Source organism: Ovis canadensis, chromosome 18 (assembly GCF_042477335.2).
Source record: "Ovis canadensis isolate MfBH-ARS-UI-01 breed Bighorn chromosome 18, ARS-UI_OviCan_v2, whole genome shotgun sequence".
Lineage (NCBI taxonomy): Eukaryota > Metazoa > Chordata > Mammalia > Artiodactyla > Bovidae > Ovis > Ovis canadensis.
This window is the reverse complement of record NC_091262.1, coordinates 35,179,819-35,202,219: the sequence shown is the minus strand read 5'-3', so window position 1 is coordinate 35,202,219 and position 22,401 is coordinate 35,179,819. Positions and strand designations below refer to the sequence as shown.

Sequence of the window (22,401 nt, the reverse complement as noted above, 5' to 3'; positions counted from 1 at the left end):
CAGCAGCCAGGCTGGGGGGCTGTGGGCTGTCTCTCCTTCCCGAGCAGGTTCACCACAGAGAAGGGCAGTGCCTTTGTGGCCTCTCTGACTCCGGTTTCTCTTTGTCCCCTGCCAAAGCTGTAAATGAAGCCACCTGCACGTGGAGTGGTCAGCTCCCTCCCCGGAACTACAAGAACCCCATCTACTCCTGCAAAGTGTTCCTAGGAGGCGTCCCTTGGGACATTACGGAAGGTGAGCTCTGAGTCCTTCTCCTTCAGGTGTTGAAGGTGGCCCTGTGTTTCCAGAGGATGAAACTTGGCCTTGAGGCCAGGCCAGGCACTGAGCCTCTGCCCGGGCTCAGGGTGTGACGGGAGCAGCTGTGGGGGGAAAGGCGCCTTCACAGAGCCTGCACGGCTGCTGGGCCTGGTGCCCATGCGTATCACCGGAGACCTAGGGCCAGTTCGGAGCTGCCTGTCCAGGGAGACAAGCGACACTGATGGCCCTGTGCTTGTGCCGTCCTGGGGAGAAAGGTGCCCAAGGGTCTGCCATTCTTTCCATCTCTTTGCAGCTGGATTGGTTAACACCTTCCGTGTTTTCGGCTCTTTGAGTGTGGAGTGGCCTGGTAAGGATGGCAAGCACCCCCGGTGTCCTCCCAAAGGTAATATGCCGAAAGGTAATGCAGACATGGTAGGAGCTTTTTCTCCCTCCCCAGTATCTGACTGCACTGAGGGACGCTGGGATGGCACATGCATGCTGGTAATGTCTGGGTGTTCCAGAGCACAGAGCTCTTGGCACTTCTCCTCACCCAGCACGCCCCTCTGTTCCTTCTGAGCTAACGTTCCACCTGTCCATCCAGACTCACACTGCAGTTGGGGCTGCCTGGAAAAGCCCATGCACACCTCCCTCCAACCTGAACCCCAGCAGTTCGTGTCCTCTCAAAGCAAGGTGTTTGCCTTTCCTGCCCAGTGACGCTGTCGCCTGACCTGATTCTGAGATCCCTCTGGAGTTAGCAGGAATGAGGACCAAGTGTCTGAGTCCTCACTGGTCTGAAATGAGATTCCCTCCCTGTAGAAAGGAGCAGGTGCTATTTTCACGCTGCCCCATCTTCACTGATGAACCAGTGATTGAACTGGGCTTTTAAAGAAGTACCTTCGCCCCTGCGCCACAGACCCGGTGTCGCTCCTTCCCCCAGGAAAGCCAGGCTTGCTGATGTGAGCATGCTTTGTGCTGTGACGTGAAGAGCTGTGTGGTGACGATGGGACCCTCTGTCCTGCCGTACCCACCCTTCCCTTACTAGATGGGAAATGGTGAGCATCCCTCCCCCCATTGGAAGTAGGACACAAATGTGTCTTATCCATATGCTATCTTTCTTGGAGGGAAAAACCCAGCAACAACACCCTGCTGTAAGTCCCTGGCTGAGGAGTAACCCCCCGGCTGAGGAGTAGCCCCCGCCGAGGGGTATTAATGCAGTCTCTCCTTCCCTGGCAACAGGGTACGTGTATCTGGTCTTCGAACTGGAGAAGTCTGTCCGGGCCTTGCTTCAGGCTTGCTCTCATGACCCGCTGAGCCCGGATGGCCTGAGCGAGTACTACTTCAAGATGTCCAGCCGGAGGATGCGCTGCAAGGAGGTGAGCTGGTGCAGAGCCCTTGCTGGATCAGGGGCCTGGCTGTGAGGAGGCAGGCTTCATGGGGAGGTGGGTGCGCAGGTGCAGGCGCGAGTTCCTACTGAGATGAGAGGGCTGCTCTTCTCACCCCGCGGTGAGTGCAGCAAACACTCTCTGGTGTATTAAAGCCGCCGCTGCCACCTCTGGGCATTAATGGTCCGTGTGTGTTCCTGCTCATGGAAGTCAGACTGTGTCCCAGCTCTCACTCTCCTTTCTACTCTAGCCAACGCTTCTTCCTAAACCTCTTCTCTCAGAAATGAGATGGACTCTGCTTGGTCTTAACATCCACAGTTGTTCCTTCTAGTCCTGCCCTCCAGCTGTGCCTGCTGACCTCCCAACCTGTGGTGGGTAAATCCCTCTGTAGCCACCTCCCCCTGCCCCGCCCCACCCCGCCCACAGTGGCTTCGGTGCTGCCATCCAGGGCTTTTTCAGGACGTGGCTCTCTCCATCTAATTCTCTCGCCCTTCGCGTCTCTGCTGTGTCAGCCTTGTGTGCGATTGGCATCTTGAGCCTCAAGCGAGGAGCCATCCTTCCTGGGCCTCATTGCGTGTGCTTGGCCCCTGCCTCAGGATCTCTAAGTCGGTTTGGTTGGAGCTTGAGACTCTCCACCTTAACCAAGTTCCCCAGGTGGTGCTAGTGGGTGGTGTTTGAGAACCACTTGTCAAAGAAAGTTCTAAACTCAGGAATCAGTGTTACTTTTAAAAATTTGATAATAGAGTGTATTTTGTGATACTGGACTAGACAGTCAACACCTCTCAAACTTCACTTCCTCATTTATGAAATGGAAGATTGAGATGCCTGTATTAGTAAAAAGGTCTGCAGGTGCCAGGGCTTTCAGGATTGGAGGGTGAACAAGCGAAGCATAGAAGATTTTGAGGACGGTGAGGATGGTGAAGGTGCTGTCTTGGGATATTAAAGTGGTAGATTGTTGTTCAGTCGCCCAGGTATGTCCAACATGCCGTTCTACAGTTGCCAGAAACCCCACAGAGTTACAGTGGGAAAACAAACACCAATGATGCAAACCATGGAGTTCGGACAATGATGCCAGTGTAGGCTCCGGGATCGGAACAAATGTACCATTCCAGTGCGGAACATTGAGAGTCAGAGAGGCTGTGGAGGCAGTGGGTATACAGGAGCTCCCCACTTTGAGCTCAATTTTTGTTGTGAACCTACAGCTGCTCTAGAGAGAGAAGTCTATTGAAATCTGTAGGGTAAGGGGCAAGATGCCTGCTTCATCGAGATGGTCAGGTTGGATTAAAATACGAGATCCACATTACAGAGCTGACCCTTGGTTTTACAGATGTTTCCTGGTGTTGGTACGCATTCTGTCCTCTGGCTGCCCACAGTGACCCACAGCTTCCCTACCTTCTCTCCTTTCTTGCTGCGTGAAGCTCACACAGCCATCACTGCCTTCGCAGTGAGAGGCTACCACGGGCCCTCCCCACTCCAGTGCCCCTGCAGACGCCTTCCTGCATCCTGGCCCCATCTCATCACCCGGCAATGCTGCAGCATCCCTCTTGAGGGCATGGACTGTAGGCTGCCCTGGTTCTCATCCCTCTCTGACACTCTCACCTCCCTGTGTCTCCCCTCCATAGTAGTAGGCATTTGACGCCCCCTCTTCTTTCCCAGTCAGACAAACTACTCACTTTCGTGGCCCTCCTCTTGCCTTCAGCCGAGACTCACCTCTCTAGTCTCATGTCCCCCTTGAGTCCCACCATTCTGCGGGGCCTTTCTTCAGGATATCCTGTGATTGTGTACTCTGACGCTTAAGGAGGAGACTTCCCTGGTGACTCAGTCAGTAAAGCGTCTGCCTGCAGTGCAGGAGACTTGGGTTCAATCTCTGGGTCGGGAAGGTCTCCTGGAGAAGGGAATGGCAACTCATTCCAGTACGCTTGCCTGGAAAATCCCATGGATGGAGGAGCCTGGTAGGCTACAGTCCGTGGGGTCGCAAAGAGTCGGACACGACTGAGTGACTTCACTTTCACTTTTCACTTTGGAAAGCTTGGTGACACCCGTGATGTGATAGTTTCCCATGGCAATGGAAGAAACAAGCTGGGCTTTTGCATCTTCAGTGAGATCGGCTCCCCATGGTAATGAACTTTTGCCAGGGTCTTATTCGAAGGCTACCTCGGTCTGCAGCCCATCAGTCCTGATTCTTCTCGTTTCCCCGCCGTGCCCAGGTGGCCTGCCTTCTGCGTATTTCCCTCTAGAAGAACACCCTTGGTCGTGGCCTGCTCTGTGCCCAGCTCCCCAGGCCTGCCCCCAGTCCTCAGCGCCTGTCCTCTGTACTGCTGTACTCTGCCCTTTGCCTCCTTGCTGGTTTTCTGCCTCAAATCTCTTCCTGCTTCGAGACCTTCTTTTAAAAAAACAAAACAAAACTTCACAGACTAATCTTCCAAGAACAGTTACTGATCATCTGTCAACCCACTTCATTCTGGAGCCTCCTGCCTGCTTTGCCAGATTCTGTTCTAGGCTCAAGCGGTTCAGAGGCAGAGGGCACGGTCTGCTCCTGCCCTGGTGTCTTTCTGCTCTGCTGAACCACAGTGACCTGTATGTGACGGTTAACCCTGCGTCTCTCCGGCTATCCCACTGCTCCTGTCCAAGCCCTCTGATATGCACGTTAGGCCAGTAACCATTCCACACAAATACCTTAAGGGTCCCCACCCTCTGTCCTTCAAGCTCCTGTCCTGTCGTTTCTCTGTGAGCCCTTCCTGTCCAGGGACTCTGGACCGTGCTGTGTGTTATCAGTGCCCACGGTCCTTTGTCGGAACCGCACTGTTGAAGGTCGTGACAGAGGACCAGGATCCTGGGTGTGATAGTTCGGGACAGTTCTTACTTTTCAGGATGACTGACTACTGTTCTACCATTTGTTGTCTTTGCACCACTTTGGACTCACGGCCTCAGTGAGATTCAGGTCTGGCTGTGCTGGGGTTTAGGGTGCCTGGGACCATGTGGGGCTCAGCCTCGCGTCTGCAGCGCACGCCTCCCCCTGCGGGAGCGCCTCCCCCTGCGGGAGCGCCTCCCCCTGAGGGAGCACCTCCCCCTGCGGGAGCACCACCGTGGCTTCCTGCCAGGACTGACACACCTGTGGGTGCTTTCAGGTGCAGGTGATCCCCTGGGTCCTGGCCGACAGCAACTTTGTCCAGAGTCCCTCCCAGAGGCTCGACCCCAGTAGGACGGTGTTCGTGGGTGCTCTGCACGGGATGCTCAACGCCGAGGCCCTGGCCGCCATTCTCAACGACCTATTTGGTGGTGTGGTGTATGCTGGGATTGACACAGATAAGCACAAGTATCCCATTGGTGAGTGTCCCACTTCTGTGTGGGACAGCTGGGCGGCCCCCAGGGTGTAGACCAAGATTGTGATGCTCTCCTATGGGAGTGGAGGCGAGGCCTGACCCAGGCCTGCTCATCAGCATATTCCAGCAGTGTAGCATCTTTTTCTAGATACGCCACCAGTACTGACCTCTCTGTACCCACCCCTCTCCCCCCACCTCCCTTGAAGGGGAAGAAAGTTGATAGGAGCCCTATAGGAGGTGATAAGAGGTACAAACAAAACAGGAACATTGGCTTGAAGGTGAGCATTCACAGCCAAACCATTCTGAGACAGACAACAGGTAATACTTTATTAAAAAGCTGGGACTTTCCTGAACTTGCCTGGTTTCCTCTATTCAGAGGCCTTGAAAAGTGGTCTTGTCCAGGGTCAGAGACGAAGCCAGGCTGAGGCAGGACTCGGGGTGACCCAGGCAGCAGAGTGTGGTCACAGCTTGCGCTATCCTAGCGGAGGGGAGTCTGGGGGCCTGGCCACTGAGAAAGGTCAGGTTCCCAGTCGTGACAGAATCGTCTCAGTGCTGGGGCTTGGAGGTGGAACAGAGCCTAGCCTTCCTGATCAACACTGGCTCCCCTACCCTCATGCACCGTCTGCCCAAACACAGCGTGTCTGGGCAGGAAGGAGCGCTGTGTGCTTGTCGCAGTGGAACTGCACACTGACGATGGGGACCTCAGCCCACGGGGACCTCAGAGCCCGCGGGGCAGAGGCGGTGCTGGGCAGGGCGTGCTGCTTCTGACGCCCCTGCCTGGCCTGCCTTCAGCTGTGCTCTGCCTGTGTCTGGCTTTGCGCTCTGAACTGGAATAACCACACCTGTGGGCTTGCCCACACACAGGTGTCTTTCCTGCCCCAAGGGGCCACTCCTGAGGGGCTGTGCCACCACGGTCTGCAGCTGCAGTCTGACGTGGTGCCACCAGCTGAACATGACTCTGAGGGCTTGAAACGTGCTAGTGCCACCTGTTGAAATGATGATGTTGGGTTAAAGAAAAAATATTACTGAAATTAATTCCCCTGCATTCTTTTCATTCATTCCACTACATTCCTTAGAGGTGGCTACTGGGAATCGATAAAGTCACGCGAGTAGCCCGCGTTTATGTTTCTGTTGGGCAGTGCCGAGCTGATCTAGGAGCAGGCTCTCCTGAGTGTTGACACGCGGCCTTTGGGAGACTTGGGCTCGAGGGTGAGTTTCCCGTCTTCCGTAGGCTCTGGTCGTGTGACTTTCAACAACCAGCGCAGTTACCTGAAAGCAGTCAGTGCTGCTTTTGTGGAGATCAAGACCACCAAGTTCACCAAGAAGGTGAGTGGGCTGGTCTGCACCCTCTTCTGGGCCATCTGAGAGGTCTGGGCAGCCACCACTCAGGGCCAGCCCAAGACGAGAGCTGTGCCATGCTGGCTGTGAGCCAGGCTTCCACCGACACACCTGAGGGTCAGGGTTGAAGGTGGACCTGGTCTCGGTTGATGAGAGCAGGTGGGAGCCTCAGCATGGGGTCACCTTCCTTCACTGTGGTCGTTGACCAGCATTGTGAGCTAAGCCGACTTCCATCCTGACCTGCATCCTCTTGAGTGCTTGCTTTTTGCTGGATGATTGCTTTGCAGGTCAGGTTTGCCGAGAAGGCCAGGCAGTAACGTGTGGGATTGCCACGCTGTGCACAGCCAGCCTGGAAGATGCTGCAGTGATCTTGTCTCTCTCGAGGATCTCTGGGTCCTCTGCCCTAGTTCTTTCTGGGCCCCTTAAAATAGGAACCACCTTGTGTTCACATAGGTGACCCATACGCACCCTTCTCTTGTGGCCCCTCTGGGCTCCCCATGAGAAGCAGCCCCTTAGTGATCCTGCTCTGCCTTTGTCTGCAGGTTCAGATCGACCCTTACCTGGAAGACTCTGTGTGTCATATCTGCAGCTCCCAGCCTGGCCCATTCTTCTGTCGGGATCAGGTGAGTCCCCTGGGCACTTGAGGGTTTACAGAACCCTTTCCCTCAGTTAAGCGTTGTCATGTCACATTCATCACATGGAACGCGGAGGTCTCAGGTTCCTCATGGTTGTCTTAGAGCACAGCAGAAGCAGCAGTGATGTTTGACCCTGAACTGTGGATAAAGTGCATGGAGCTGAGTCTTGGTGCTGTGGCCTCCCCGTCCTGGGGGTGCTGTGCAGTGGGGCACTGCTGCTCACAGGTGGTTTTGAGGATGACAGGGACCCGGGCAGGTGTGGTCAGCACTACCTGTGAGCCAGCCAGGGCCTGCTGTTCTAGCTCTAAGCCCTTAGGTTGATTCTTCCCTAGGCAAGGAGTCTGTCTCTATTGACTTCTGAATCTCTGGGCTGTTTCGGTGCTGCTGCCTGGTTTGTACCCAGTTGTCAGAAGCAGGCAGAAAGCAGCACAGCAGCTTTGTTGCATGCTTCTGGGTGGTGGAGCACAGATCTGGAAGTGTTGGACGGAGCTTCTCGTCCTCTGTGGTGTGTCTGTGTGTTTACCACCTGAGGATCTGTATCAGTGCACAGTCTGATTCAGCGGTTTGGAGCATGGCCTGAGACTCGCTGTTTGTGACAAGTCTCCAAGTGGTGCCTGTGTTGCTGGGACAGAAGTAAGGGACCTGGTCAGATACTAGCACCGTGTCTGTACTTGGAGCTGTTTTTGCAGTGGTACTGTCACTCGGGTTTGGAGTCTGAGTAGATGGCAGTTAAACTGAGGCTGCAAGAGGAGGATGTGAAGTAAGTGTGGGTTGCTGGGGGGAGCTTGAGATCCGTGTGAGTCTGATCAGCCTCTTCTCGCAGGCTTGTGTGTGTCAGTGTGTTTCACAGATGGTCCCCATTTTCAGATACCTGGAAGTTAGTGGCCTGCCTGAGGTTACACAGCCAGCAGGAGTGAGGGGCTGGGCCTGAGATGTTGGCCTATGTGCGCAGTCACCTCTCCTCACTGAGGAGTGACGACGTCACTGAGTGTGACGACGAAGCCGTGCTGCCTGGCCTTAGGGCCTGGAGTCACTGTCTTTGAACGCTCTCCCGTATTGTGTGTGGCCGTGTGACACAAGTGCTCCACAGGAGGTAGGACGGGCAGGGACTGGAAGAGCACCTGGGTGCTCAGAACCGAGGAGAGGAGCTGGCGTGGCCTCTGCACACTAGGAGCCCAGCGTGCGCAGTTGCGTCCAGGCACCCGTAGACGCCGGTCACGCCTCGTGTTGGGGACGAGAGGAGTCCCTGGGGCCAGCTCTTGTAACCCCACAGAAGCCATTAGGAGTGCCCACGCCCTCCCAGTCAGAGCAGGCAGCGCACGCAGCCGCCCCCCGGCTGGTCTGACACAAGCCTGGCTCCTCTCCTCTCTCCCCTCGCAGGTGTGCTTCAAGTACTTCTGCCGGAGCTGCTGGCACTGGCGGCACAGCATGGAGGGCCTGCGCCACCACAGCCCCCTGATGCGGAACCAGAAGAACCGCGACTCCAGCTAGAGGGGCCTGTGCGCCCAGGGCCGGCCGCCTCCGCCGCCGGCCCACCCACCGGCGACCAGGGAGCTGGCTTCCCGCGGACAAGGGAAATCGTAGTCACCTTTGCACTTGCTGAGTCTGTCTTTGTTTCTGCACTAATTAATGCACAATGAGTTTTGTCGGGTTTTGTTTTCAGAGGGTGTGCCAGGGCAAGGACCCTCTGGCTCGCCCTCCAAGCGACTCTGTAGTTTTCCCAGATTTTAGTTCCTCATTTTGCCGATGAAAAGCAAAAAAAAAAAAAAAAAAAGAACTACGTGTCCAGAAGGTATTGACACGACGCCTACATCTAGGTTTATTTATTAAAAGCGCTTTTTTACATTCCTTGCAATACTGATGGTGATGATGTGCAGGTCTCATTGGTTTCATTCTTGCAGTTGCCATACAGTGCCTTTCCATTTATTTAACCCCCACCTGAACGGCATAAACTGAGTGTTCAGCTGGTGTTTTTTACTGTAAACAACAAGGAGACTTTGCTCTTCATTTAAACCAAAATCATATTTCATATTTTACGCTCGAGGGTTTTTACCGGTTCCTTTTTACACTCCTTAAAACAGTTTTTAAGTCGTTTGGAACAAGAGATTTTTTTCTTTCCTGGCAGCTTTTAACATTATAGCAAATTTGTGTCTGGGGGACTGCTGGTCACTGTTTCTCGCAGTTGCAAATCAAGGCATTTGCAACCAAGAAAAGAATTTTTTTTGGATTTGAAACTGGACTGGATGAATGATGTTTGAGCGGCTGCTGTATATAGTTTTAAAATGGTTTATTGCACCTTCTTAAGTTGCACTTACGTGGGGGGGGAGGGTTGATAGAAGTTTTTAATCACAAAGTCACAGGACTTTTTTCTTTTGTAACTGAGCTAAAAAGGGCTGCTTTCTGGTGGGGGCAGATGAAGGCTCACAGGAGCCCTTTCTCTCAGAGGGGACAAGTACCCTACCCTGATTTCCTTCGTTTGAGAAGCGTATGAAGCAACAGTTGCAGTCGACTGAAATGCTACTGGAATTTGAAAACTTGACTTTTTCTTTCTTCTTTCCTTCCTTTTTTTTTTTAAAAAAAAAAAAAAAAAACTACTTGCCCCTCTTTGGGAAGCTGTGTGCCAAAGAACCAGTGTCATAACGCCCCTCCTCCCTCCTGCTGAGCTGACGTTGCATTGTTGCATATCCCAGCTACTCTGTGGGTTTCGTGAAGCTGTGTGTGAAGTCTCTACCTCATTGTAGTATATGCAGGCAAGACTGCACTCTCCTACAGGTGTGTGGAGTAAGCTGTGGTGTAGTTGTTTGGCACATAATAAACACGTTGCAGCAGAGTCCCGGTTCCGTCTCTGTGTCTGAGGTGGGGTAATGGGAGCAGTGAGACACTTGGGATTTCAGAGTAAAAACTCGCATTTCTTTGCATCTTCTATAATGGGCGGGATTCCTGCCCAGGTTAATGGAGGGGCCATGAGGGGACCTGCCCCTTTAAGTCATTCTTGTTCACTTCGTGCACCTTGAAGGTGCCTTTCTGGTAAGTGGGTACCTCTGGTCCAGGTATGTAAAAAGGCCGCACAAATAAACTTTCTGGGGCTCTTCTTGGGCTTTTCAGTGGTGGTAAAGAACCCACCTGCTAATGCAGGAGGCAGAAGAGACACGGGTTTGATCCCTGGATCAGGAAGATCCCCTGGAGGAAGGCATGGCAACCCACTCCGGCATTCTTGCCTGGAAAATCCCATGACCAGGGGAGCCTGTCAGGCTACAGTCCATGGGGTTGTGAAGAGAAGAACACGGCTGAGTGACTTAGCAGGCAGGGGGCTCCTCTTCTCATCATCCTAGACCCACCTTGGAGGGACCAGAGGCTAGTTCCTTGGGGGTCGGCACAGGCCGCTTGTTCTCAGCTCCTCCTGTGCGCCTCAGAGCTTTCTTCTTGGGAGGCTTCCTATCTATTGGAGTCATCTGTGCTGACCCAGTTCTTCGCTGAACGGGAGTAGATTTTTGCTATTCTTTGGGCCTATCACCTGGACTATTACCTCACAGGCTTCCAGGATTTATTAATCCTGGTCTACTGATGATTTTTTCAGGTAGGTCATGCCTGAGCCCAGCTGCTGGAGCAATTTCTGGAAGATTCCATTTTAGTCATTGGTGGAGGGAGCTCTGTGTGCCAAAGCATCCTTTCCATGAAGAGATGCAAGAACTCACTGTCGTCGTGGGTGGGGAGTCCTGTCAGCCAAGGCGCGGCTGGCTGCAGCCTAATCTGAAGTTTGCTGGTAAACTCCTGCAGCCCTCTCGGAGCAGGGGCCCTGACCGCCCTTCTGGTGTCCTGTCCTGTTCAGAGTCATCCCTTCTCCCCGTTAATCTCATCCTGGTCCACATGCTGCTTTCAGGGCACGAGCTTCCTCCTTCAGCCTTCCATTCCCAGTCAGTTTAGAGGGACTGACTGGACTGTCCAGGTGTTGAGGGATGAGGCACACAGCCTGATGCCCCTGACCTCATCCAACCTGGGCAGCCCAGCCCTTCCTTAAGTCAGGTGAGGGCCTGGAACCCACTTCAGCAGAGGTGGAGAGAAGGAGCAGTACTCCTGAGGCTGTTGTGGCACCAGCGTAGTTAGTAGGCAGTGCTGTTGGCTTCAGAAGGACTAGGTTTGAGGATGGGTAAGACAGGAACAGTCTGAAGACAGCAGTGGTGGTTGGAGAAGGTGCCTTAGTTGGAGGCACTACAGGTGAACTGGGCCCAACAGGTAAATATTTGAGAACGAACTTTGTACTAGGCACTGTTCAATGCAAAACGCAGCTGTCACAGAATTCATCCCTAGCTTAGAAAGCTTCGACAAGTCACTGTGACATGTGCTAAGGAATGCTAGAGCAGCATTAAAAGGATAGCAGTGCTGGACTGTCGAAAGAGCAAGGAGGTTTCAGAAAAACAGCTATTTCTGCATTATTGACTATGCCAAAGCCTTTGTGTGGATCACAATAAACTGAAAAATCCTGAAGGAGGTGGGAATACCAGACCACCTGACCTGCCTCTTGCGAAACCTCTATGCAGGTCAGGAAGCAACAGTTAGAACTGGACATGGAACAACAGACTGGTTCCAAATAGGAAAAGGAGCACGAAAGTCTGTATATTGTCACCCTGCTTATTTAACTTCTATGCAGAGTACATCATGAGAAACGCAGGACTGGAAGAAGCACAAACTGGAATCAAGATTGCCAGGAGAAATATCAATAACCTCAGGTATGCAGATGACACCACCCTTATGGCAGAAAGTGAAGAGGAACTGAAGAGCCTCTTGATGAAAGTGAAAGAGGAGAGTGAAAAAGTTGGCTCAACATTCAGAAAACTAAGATCATGGCATCCAGTCTCATCATTTCATGGCAAATAGATGGGGAAATAGTGACTGACTATTTTGGGGGGCTCCAAAATCACTGCAGATGGTGATTGCAGCCATAAAATATGTTTACTCCTTGGAAGGAAAGTTATGACCAACCTAGACAGCATATGGGCATTGCCAACAAACATCCATGTAGTGAAGGCTATGGTTTTTCCAGTACTCATGTATGGATGTGAGAGTTGGACTATAAAGAAAGTTGAATGCAGAAGAATTGATGCTTTTGAACCGTGGTGATGGAGAAGACTCTTCAGAGTCCCTTGGACTCCAAGGAGATCCAACCAGTCCATCCTAAAGGAGGTCAGTCCTGGGTGTTCATTGGAAGGACTGATGTTGAAGCTGAAACTCCAATACTTTGGCCACCTGATGCGAAGAGCTGACTCACTTGAAAGTACCTTAATGCTGGAAAAGATTGAGGGCAGAAGAAGGGGATCGCCGGATGAGATGGTTGGATGGCATCACCAACTCAATGGACATGGGTTTGGGTAGATTCTGGCAGTTGGTGATGGACAGGGAGGCCTGGCATGCTGTGGTTCATGGGGTCACAAAGAGTCGAACAGGACTGAGCGACTGAACTGAAGTGCTAAAAAAAAATGAAAAAAGGATAACAGTGCTACTTTTAATATATAAATTGGAGGAAAAGCCCCTTTGATAAGGTGACATTTGAGTAAAGCTTTGGAAGTGAGATAATCATTTCCCAGTTGTACTTGTGTCTCCAGCAGGCTACAAGGCTGACCTTGGTGGGGACCTGGTGCGCAAGGCCATCCCCTACCTTCTCACTTTTCCATACTTCCACGCGCTGTCCCCGTTCCCCGCTCCCCCCCCCACCACGCCCCCAACATACACACACCGCCCCTGGCACGTGTGGAAGAGATGCACCTCTCCTCCAACCCCTTGGGGGATCCAACCACTATAGAGTTCAGTCGCTCAATCGTGTCCGACTCTGTGACTCCATGGACTGCAGCACGCCAGGCTTCGCTGTGCATCACCAACTCCCGGAGCTTACTCAAACTCACGTCCATCAAGTCAGTGATGCTATCCAACCATCTCATCCTCTGTCGTCCCTTTCTTCTCCCGCCTGCAGTCTTTCCCAGCATCAGGGTCTTTTCCAATGAGTCAGTTCTTCGCATCAGGTGGCCAAGAAAGTATTGGAGTTTCAGCGTCAGTCCTTCCAATGAATACTCAGGTGAGGTGAGGTGAAGTCGCTCAGTCGTGACCGACTCTTTGTGACCCCGTGGACTGTAACCTACTAGGCTTCTCCGTCCATGGGATTCTCCAGGCAAAAATACCGGAGTGGGTTGCCGTTTCCTTCTCCAGAATACTCAGGACCGATGTAGAAGCAGTGGAAACCACTGTTGGAAGGCTTTCAGACACCAGCCTAAGACGACCATAGGCAGGGCGGAGCGGCAGAGCCTTGCCCAGCAGGGGGCGGATCAATAGCTCGTTCTGCCCGCTGGATGCAGACCGGCCGTCCACATTTCCGTTCTATTTTGCCTCCGCCCCGCTAGGGGTCGCTGTGGAGCGCTGGAGTAGGCTCAGCGCGTCCCAGGCTAGGCGGAAGCGGCTTTCTGGCCTGCGCTTTATAGGTCTCTCTTGTGCTTCCTGTTTCCTCTTTTACCAAGGACCCGCCAACATGGTAGGTGTTTTGGCTCTAAGTTGGTGCACGCCAGAATCGTCCTCCATCCGTCGTTTCCCTCAGCTCCCAGCCCGTAAGGAGGCGCGCACTGCCCTGTGAGGCTGAAGCCTCCATAGGTTGCTGGTTTCCGCGTTGACCCCTCGCTCCACCGCTGCCCGGCCGGGCCTTTACTGTACCGGGCTCAGCCCCAGCCCACGAACCCAGCTCGGGTCAGGGTGTGACGCCGCGCTGTTTCCTGGAGCGGGGTGGTCCTGGCTCGCGAGTGACCCTATTTTCTCCACCCGCAGGGCCGCGTTCGCACCAAAACCGTAAAGAAAGCGGCCCGGGTCATCATTGAGAAGTACTACACGCGCCTGGGCAATGACTTCCACACCAACAAGCGGGTGTGCGAGGAAATCGCCATTATTCCCAGCAAGAAGCTTCGCAATAAGATCGCAGGGTGAGTCGAGTCTGAGTTCGGTTTCCAGGGCCTCCGTGGCCCCGCGGGTGGGTCCTGGGAGCTGTGCATTTGTGGGGGTTTTTGGTGAAGTTGTCTTGTGTTCACGTTGCATCGATACTTGGCTGTTTGACTGGCAATGGCGCTTGGACGAAGTTAGCCCCAGTTGATCTCTGGAAGAGAATATTTAAAGACCTACTTGATCTTCTGCTGTATTGCGTAAATTGGAACTCGAAGGAAAGCAGATGAGGGTTGGGAGGGATCGCGAAAGTTTGTTGGAGTATTTGGTGGTTTTACAAACGAACGTGAATATAGAGGACAGCCATGCCTGCATAAGGAGCTGAGTGTAGAGGTTCTGTGTATGTAGAGGATTCCCAAGATGACGCCTCTCCCTTCTCACTGCGGGTAAAGAACAAACTCCTACGTGCACATCCAGAGGTGCTGTGTACCGTGGGGACCAATGTGTGTTCTTGGGCGCTTTGTAGCTACGTCACACATCTGATGAAGCGGATTCAAAGAGGCCCTGTGAGAGGTATCTCCATCAAGCTGCAGGAGGAGGAGAGAGAGAGGAGAGACAATTACGTGCCTGAGGTAAATTTTCTGGGTCTTATTCTGGACCTCTGGTTCATCTTGAAAGATAGAAGGAGGTCTCTGAGAACCGTTTCAGGTACTTGGTTTCCAGGGGGACCTCAGCTGCATCTCCATAGACCACCCCACCCCCCTTCAGCAGCTGAGCTGTGCTTGTGGCTCAGTCACCTCCGAGTCTTTGCGACCCCTTGGGCTGTAGCCCGCCAGGCTCCTCTGTCCGTGGGATTCTCCAGGCAAGAATAGTGGGGTGGGTTGCCCACTACACTTCCACAGGGGATCTTCCCGACCCAGGAGTGGAACCTAGGTCTCCCACATTGCAGGCGGATCCTTTACCATCTTAGCCACCAGGGAAGCCCATAAGCTGCTGTAGGTGCCTGTAATCTGTGAATACCTGCCTATATGTTGTGTTCCACCCTGTTAGGACCGTGTAAGTTCTGTACACGAGAACCTTGCATTACTGATGACTTCTTAAGGTTTTTTAAACACTGAATTTGTGGGAGCCTATTGTATCCCCTCTATGCTTCACCCCTCCCCCAATTTTTCTTCCTCATTTAAGAATATTGGAGAAAAGGCAGGGAAGGTGAGAGATTCTCTAACTCATTACTATTTGGGGCCGGCCTTGTTTCTCCTAGGTCTCAGCCCTGGATCAGGAAATCATTGAAGTAGATCCTGACACTAAGGAAATGCTGAAGCTATTGGTAAGTGTTTGCTGAATTTCTGAAGTAGGGTTTCCCTGGTCACCAACGATCAGTAGCTCTCTGCTGTCTGTAATACCACGGGGTAACACTTGTTGAATCTTTAAAATATGTCAGATAGTCTCCACATTTTCTATATGTTGTTTTCCTCACTGTATCCTATGAGGTACCTCCTGTCTACGTTTTATAGATGTTGGAGCGGTAATTTCAGGTTAGTGGGTGGCAGAGGTGGGACTCCATCCACACTTCTAACCACTAAGCTAGACTACCTCCAGAGGGGGTTTAGCTGGTTGCTAAAGGTCGAGTTTGCTGTGCATGCGACGATAACTCCCAGGTCTAGTGACCATTGCTCTTCTTGCTCTTCTGTGTCCACATGCTAGCCACTCACATGAGCTCTGGTTTCATTTCTGGTGCTGACAGGGCACTACTTGAGTGGTTCAGCTGTTTTCAGCACACTGATAAGTGTCTCTTCTGTGATTTATCTTAGTACTTGTGCATTTTGGTGAAAGCATGAGCTTCAAAGTCCAGGGGGCAGTTGATTTCGAGCAACTTTATTTTTCCCTTTTTTATGATGATGAGACGTTTAAATAGTAGCATGAATTCCTATATACCTACCACCCAGCTTCAGAAAAACATCACCAGTACAGCTAAAGCCTGTTACAGATTATTTTCTCCTGAAATAACCACTATCCTGGAATGTAGCTTTTTATTTTCAATGGTAAAATTGATCTTTGAGCATGAAGTGAGGAATTAATTTCTGGTTATGTGGCAGGACCTTGGTTTCACTGCTCTTAGATGGAGCCAGCTCTGAGGCAGGCCCTGCCCTTGTCCCACCACTCATCTTCCTGGGCCTTCACAAATGCTGACTGCATGAGTGATGCATCCTATCTGAGACCAGTCCTGAAAGTGAAGGGGCACTGTGTTAGCCTTAGAGCAGTATTCTTAAAGGGACAGATTTTGCACCCAGGGGACATTTGGAGATACCTGGTCACAGCTGGGGGTACAAGTAGACTTGTGGGTGAAGGCTGAGGATGCCGTTAAAAGTCTTAGAATGCACAGGACAGCTGCCTTGTGACTGTTGGGGTGGCGGATCCTTCAGATGGAGTCCACCCCCTTGTGAGTTTACTGGTCTGGGGTGGGAAGAAAGCTGTCACTTTTCTGCGGGGTCCCAGCAGTCTGACCCAAGCTGGAGGAGCTGGTGAAGCATAGCCTAATGGTGGTACTGGGACGCTGGACACAGATCTTGCCAGAACAGCCACACTAAGCCCATTTTTATCATTACAGGACTTTGGCAGTCTGTCCAACTTGCAGGTCACTCAGCCTACAGTTGGGATGAACTTCAAAACACCGCGTGGAGCCGTTTGAGTCTTTCTGCTGTGCTGTAATATTTTCAATAAACCTCGGACAACAACCTTGCCTGTGTCATCTGTGTGGTTGGGTCCTGGTGGAACTAAGGACAGGAATTCTTTCTCACGGGAGAAGTGTCCTGCAGAGCACCTGTGGGCAGCGCCCATACAGACAGTGGATGCCTGAGAAGGCCTGGTCCTGGCAGGTCCTGCATGCGCTCTCTGGCTTTGGGCAAAAGTCAGGAGATGCTTTTCCCTCTTTACCCCATGTGTCCTGTGTGTTTGAGCTCAGCCTCTCCTGGGTACATGCAGTTCGGGTTAGTGAACCTTCTTGTCTTGAAAAGGTAATGTTCCCCACATGTATGAGGGTTGGGTTTTCTGGGGATGGGAGACAGAATGGGTGTGGAGCACAGGAGACTTAAGTGTGAATGGATGTGTGTGTGGAAGGATCAGTGAGACCATGGGATGTGTCAGGTTAAGGGAGGCAGAGCTTGCTAGGTGCATCTTGGGAGATGGTTCTGAGCTTAGAGATCCTGCTGAGGCAGTGGGTCCAACTGTGTGGTGGAGAGTGCTAGGTTGGGCTGGTGCGTCTTGTCAGTTTCCTAAGAACAAGGACATTAACAGCTGTGAATGAATGATCGTAATCAGGAAATCCACATGGATATGATAGTGCTACCTAACCCATCAGTTAAATTGCTCAGTTGTGTCTGACCCCATGGACTGCAGCATGCCATGTTTCTCCATCACCAACTCCCAGATCCTGTTCAAACTCATGTCCATTGAGTCAGTGATGCCATCCGATCATCTCATCCTCTGTCATCCCTTTCTGCCTTCAGTCTTTTCCAGCATTAGGGTGTCTTCCAGTGAATCATTTCTTCGCATCAGATGGCCAAAGTATTGGAGCTTCAGCATCGGTCCTTCCAGTGAATATTTAGGACTGGTTTCCTTTAGGATAGACTGGTTTGATCTGGCAGTCCAAGGGACTCAAGAGTCTTGAACCCCACAGTTCAAAAGCAATTCTTTGGCGCTTAGCTTTATAGTCCAACTCTTAGATCCATACATGACTGCTGTAAAAACCATAGCTTTGACTAGACAAACCTTTGTCTCTGCTTTTTAATAGGCTGTCTAGGTTGGTCATAGCTTCAAAGGAGCAAGCATCTTCATGGCTGCAGTCACCATCTGCAGTGATTTTGGAGCCCAAGGAAATAAAGTATGTCACTGTTTCCCCATCTGTTTGCCATGAAGTGATGGGACTGGATGCCATGATCTTAGTTTTTTGAGTGTTGAGTTTTAAGCCAGCTTTTTCACTCTCCTCTTTTGCTTTCATCAGGAAGTTCCTCAGTTCCTTTTTGCTTTCTGCCGTAGGGGTGGTGGTATCTGCGTATCTGAGGTTATTGATATTTCTCCCAGCAATCTTGATTCCAGCTTGTGCTTCATCCAGCTGGGTGTTTCACATGATGTACTCTGCATACAAGTTAAATAAGCAGGGTGACATTGTACAGCCTTGACATACTCTCCCAATTTTGAAACAGTCTGTTGTTCCATGTCCAGATGAGTGCAATTGTGTGGTAGTTTGAGCATTCTTTGGCATTGCCTTTCTTTGGGATTGGAATGAAAACTGACCTTTTCCAGTCCTGTGGCCACTGCTGCATTTTCCAAATTTGCTGGGGTATTGAGTGCAGCACTTTAACTGCACTCATCTCACACACTAGCAAAGTAAGGCTCAAAATTCTCCAAGTGAGGCTTCAACAGTACACGAACTGAGAACTTACAGATGTTCAACATGGATTTAGAAAAGGCAGAGGAACCAGAGATCAAATTGCACATTGAGTGCGGCATCATCTTTTAGGACTTGAAATAACTCAGCTGGAATTCCATCACCTCCAGTAGCTTTGTTTGTAGTGATGCTTCCTAAGACCCCCTTGACTTCAGACTCCAGGATGTCTGGCTCTAGGTGAGTGATCACACCATCGTATTGTGGTTATCTGGGTCATGAAGATCTTTTTTGTATAGTTCTTCCAAGTATTCTTCCCACCTCTTCTTTATATCTTCTGCTTCTGTTAGGTCTATACCATTTCTGTCCTTTATTGTGCCCATCTTTGCATGAAATGTTCCCTTGGTACCTCTAATTTTCTTGAAGAGATCACAGGTCTTTCCCATTCTATTGTTTTCCTCTCTTTCTTTGCACTGATCACCAAGGAAGGCTTTCTTATCTCACCATGCTATTCTTTGGAACTGCATTCAGATGGGTATATCTTTCCTTTTCTCCTTTGCCTTTTGCTTTTCTGCTTTAATCCATAGTCCAATGTAAAATCTTGCCAGTTTTCCCAGTAATTCCTTCCAGTTTTCCTGGTTGAGGATCCAACTCAGAATCACTATATCTACTTTCCATGTTCTTTTCTTTGCATGTCTTTCATGGTGTTTTTGAAAAGTGTTGGCTGACTCCTTGTAGAATGTCCTTCAATTTCAGTTTGATGTCTTAAACTTAGATTTAATTTAGGGTTTGTTTTTTTTTTTTTAAATTTTAGAAATACGGGTGGTCTGATTTAAGATTTTTTGAAAATCTTATGGTGTGGAAGTGACAGGCATTCAGTAGAAACCACTTTAGATAACAGTTTTTTTCTTTTTACAGGTTAGGATGGTGGTTTAACTCATGACTGGGCAGTGGCAGTGGGCCGCAGCTCCCAGTCAGCTTATGTGATCTCAAAGCAGCAAACACACTTCACCATTCTGTGGTTACGCATTCTGTTTCAGTACAGTGTTCAGTACATGAGACTTTCAGTCACAAATTCGAGTCTGACTGCGAGCCCATGGACTGCAGCACACCAGGCTCCTCTGTTCCCCCGCTACCTCCCAGAGTTTGCTCAAACTCATGTCTATTGAGTCGCTTATTCTACCTCTGACCGTCTCATCCTCTGACGCCCTCTCCTTTTGCCTTCAGTCTTTCCTAGCATCGGGGTCTTTTCCAATGAGTAGGCTTTTCTGTATCGGGTGGTCAAAGCATTGGAGCTTCAGCAACAGTCCTCGTGACTATTCATGGTTGATTTCCTTCGGGAGCGATTGGCTTGATCTTGCGCATATGAGAGAGAGCCAGTGCTTATAAAGTGGACTTTGTCGTAGTTGATTTGGCTCAACTGTAGGTTAATGTGTTAGTTTGTTAAAAACAGTCTCAGGTAGGGATATTCAGCCATGTCTGACTCTGCAACCCCACAGCTTGCCAGGCTCCTCTGTCTATGGGATTTTCCAGGCAAGAATAGTGGAGTGGGTTGCCATTCCCTTCTCCAGGAGATCTTCCCTACCCAGAGACTGAACCAGCATCTCCTGCTTCTCCCGCATGGGCAGGAAGATTTATGATGTTCAGTAAGTTGTGAATTAAATGTATTTTTGACTTAGGGTATTTTCAATTTACTGTGGGTTTATTTGCAACATAACCCCATCCTAAGTCAAGGCAGATCTGTACCACAGAAGTGATACTGTGTGCCCGATGCATCATACTGAGAGACTCAATATGTCACAGTTTTAGTGATGTCTACTTCGAGGGCTTGGATTAAGGTGTATCTCTCAAGTCTCTCCGCTGTTAAGTTTTAAGAAGGTGTTTTGAATTTTGTGGCTAAATACCTTGTTCTTCAACTTTTCACTCACTGGTTTTAGCATCTATTGCTATTTTACCTCCACGATTACCTTACATTTATTAGTATTGTGCAGTAGGGAAGGAGCTTTCTCTCCTCTTCACCAAGAACATTTCTTTCCATTTCTTGGTGTGGAGTCGGGCATTCTCAGCAAGTAACTGTGCCTTCTAAATACGGCTCTGTGTAAAGAAGCCTTCCCTCCTTAGGTTTCTGTATGGGAGAGAAAATACAGCTAGTTTAAAATGACCAGTGGGTAAGAAAAAGTACAAGGCTGTGTCCTGTGATGTTTGCCGCGCTCCCCCACTAGGAGGCAGTGCCTTCGCTGACCCACGCCTGCCCGGCTGAGTCGCCTCTAAGGCCTCCAGATGAGTGAGATGAGGGATGGGAAGGGTTGGGGAGGAGCAGGGAGCCGGTTGGGGCGGCACAGAGAAGCGGTTTTATTCTCCATCTGCGTTAAGGAGTTTTTCCTAGGCCTTAGTTCTTGCATCTGTAAAATCAGCCCTGGGCTCATTAGAACCTCGCGTGGAACTTGTTAAAAGCAGGTGGTGAGGCGCTGCCCCCAGCCGGAGATTTGCGTGGCTTCAGGCTTGGTGGGGCGAGGGGCGCGGCCCAGGTGTGTCCGCTCTAGGTGCCTGCGGTGCTGGGCAGTTGCATCCCAGCTGGGCCGGCTAGCGTCTCTCCTGTGGTGTTTGCGTCTGATAATGTCTGTTGGCATGTGGCTAAAATATGATAGACTTCTGCCTTTTGTGTCACCGACTCTGCTGCTTCAAGATTTCAAAGAGTCCCAGGAACGTTTTGAAGGTAATTTTCTTCTTTTTTTTTCCTATATTGTCCTTCTGGGCTGTGCTAAGTCGCTCAGTCATGTTGGACTCTGTTTGACCCCATGGACTATAGCCCTCCAGGCTCCTCTGTCCACGGGGATACTCCAGGCAAGAATACTGGTGTGGGTTGCCATGCCCTCCTCCAGGAGATCTTACCCACCCAGGGATGGAACCGATGTCTCCTGCGGCCCCTGAATTGCAGGCTGATTCTTTACCGCGGAGCCTCCAGGGAGCCCATATTGTCCTTAGTTTTGTTAAAGTACAATTTTCAACAAAGTGAAATGACTGTCACACAGATATAAAATGAACTTGGTAAGTATTTTTTAAAAACCTAATTTTTAAAAAACCGATGTTACAGTCAGTTGAAAGGAGAAGTCAGGGACAAATTTGGAGGAAGGCAATTTATAAATGGACACAAGACCAACTTCTTCCACCAGAGGGAAGTCAGCTACAAACCTCTAGCCAACAGAATTTACTTACATTTGTCTATAGGTAAGAGTTATTTGTATTGTCAGGCATCTACACCTTAGAGAGCTGTGAAATAGCTCTAAGACAGTGAGAGATGCAGAGCCTCTCCCTAGAATCTGAATCAGAACCCAGGTTGGGGATGGGCGGGAGGGGACGTAGATATAATTATAGCCTGATTGGTGTTGTATAGCAACATTTGTAAAAGTCAAAACAAATTTTCTTTAAGTTAAAAAAAGAAAACAGTGGTAAGAGGAGCTCCTCTGGCTGAAGCATGGGAGCTCTGCCAGTGTCCTTCCTCTACTTGGCTGACTCACTGCTGTTGAGACGTGTCTGAGCTCCTAGGTCATTCTGGTCCTCCTGGTTTCCACCATGGGACACCTTGGCCTGAGCTCCATGTCTAACTGAGAATCTGGGTCTCCCTGCCAGTGGTCTTTATACTAAAGGTTCTCAGACCTTTTATGGGTTCCCAGGACGCTGTGAAGTAGTCTCTGACTGACATAGGGGAGATAGAGCAACAGTCAGGGTGCTTTACCCGGTCTGTGAACAGAGCAGCTCCACTTCTGCCTTTGTGTGTGATGAGGTTGATTTTAATATGCCCCGAAGGAGAAGCATCCCATTGCCAAAAGATTCTGAAAAGATAAAGGAAGAAAGACTCCCACCTGAGGGGGCGGAAACCCAGGTCGTCGTGTTTAACAATTGAAGCACAAGTTTTGCCTCTATCTGAGGGCAAAATTCATAGAGGTATATCCTATCTCCGTGAATATATGAATTCATATTCTGTGTATTGTCTATGTCATTAAGATTTTCAGTTTTATTGGTATGTAATTGCAGTTTTTCTCTCATAAGTAGGAAAACTCCCTGCTACTCTGAATCATTTTAAATGATACATTTGGTTTCTAAATTAAACTTGTCAGATGTTTGATTATTTTATTGATAGTTTCAGGGGTTTTAACTTTCTTTTTACTTGAGATTGCCGCTTTTCCTCATTA

At 50.5% G+C, this 22,401-nt stretch overlaps 2 protein-coding genes across 19 annotated transcripts in view; both read left to right on the top strand.

Moving 5' to 3' along the window:
- CPEB1 (cytoplasmic polyadenylation element binding protein 1) overlaps nucleotides 1-9,742 on the top strand; it is a 110,072-nt gene extending 100,330 nt beyond the window's left edge. For 10 of the 18 annotated variants that reach the window (XM_069559997.1, XM_069559998.1, XM_069560012.1 and 7 more), the window contains 7 exons: nucleotides 118-231; nucleotides 548-637; nucleotides 1,471-1,607; nucleotides 4,745-4,943; nucleotides 6,171-6,265; nucleotides 6,820-6,900; nucleotides 8,293-9,742. In XM_069559997.1, the coding sequence (XP_069416098.1) occupies nucleotides 118-231; nucleotides 548-637; nucleotides 1,471-1,607; nucleotides 4,745-4,943; nucleotides 6,171-6,265; nucleotides 6,820-6,900; nucleotides 8,293-8,403 (827 nt within the window). In that variant the 3' untranslated portion in view covers nucleotides 8,404-9,742. The remainder of the gene's footprint in view (nucleotides 1-117; nucleotides 232-547; nucleotides 638-1,470; nucleotides 1,608-4,744; nucleotides 4,944-6,170; nucleotides 6,266-6,819; nucleotides 6,901-8,292) is intronic. The other 8 variants (XM_069559999.1, XM_069560000.1, XM_069560011.1 and 5 more) reach the window with 1 other exon arrangement.
- A 3,287-nt stretch (nucleotides 9,743-13,029) lies between these two features.
- On the top strand, nucleotides 13,030-16,559 carry RPS17 (ribosomal protein S17). The gene is made up of 5 exons (XM_069559992.1): nucleotides 13,030-13,429; nucleotides 13,717-13,868; nucleotides 14,351-14,456; nucleotides 15,086-15,151; nucleotides 16,433-16,559. The coding sequence occupies exons 1-5, from the start codon at nucleotides 13,427-13,429 to the stop codon at nucleotides 16,511-16,513; spliced, it is 408 nt and encodes a 135-aa protein (XP_069416093.1). The 5' UTR covers nucleotides 13,030-13,426; the 3' UTR covers nucleotides 16,514-16,559.
- The last annotated feature ends 5,842 nt before the right edge of the window (nucleotides 16,560-22,401 follow it).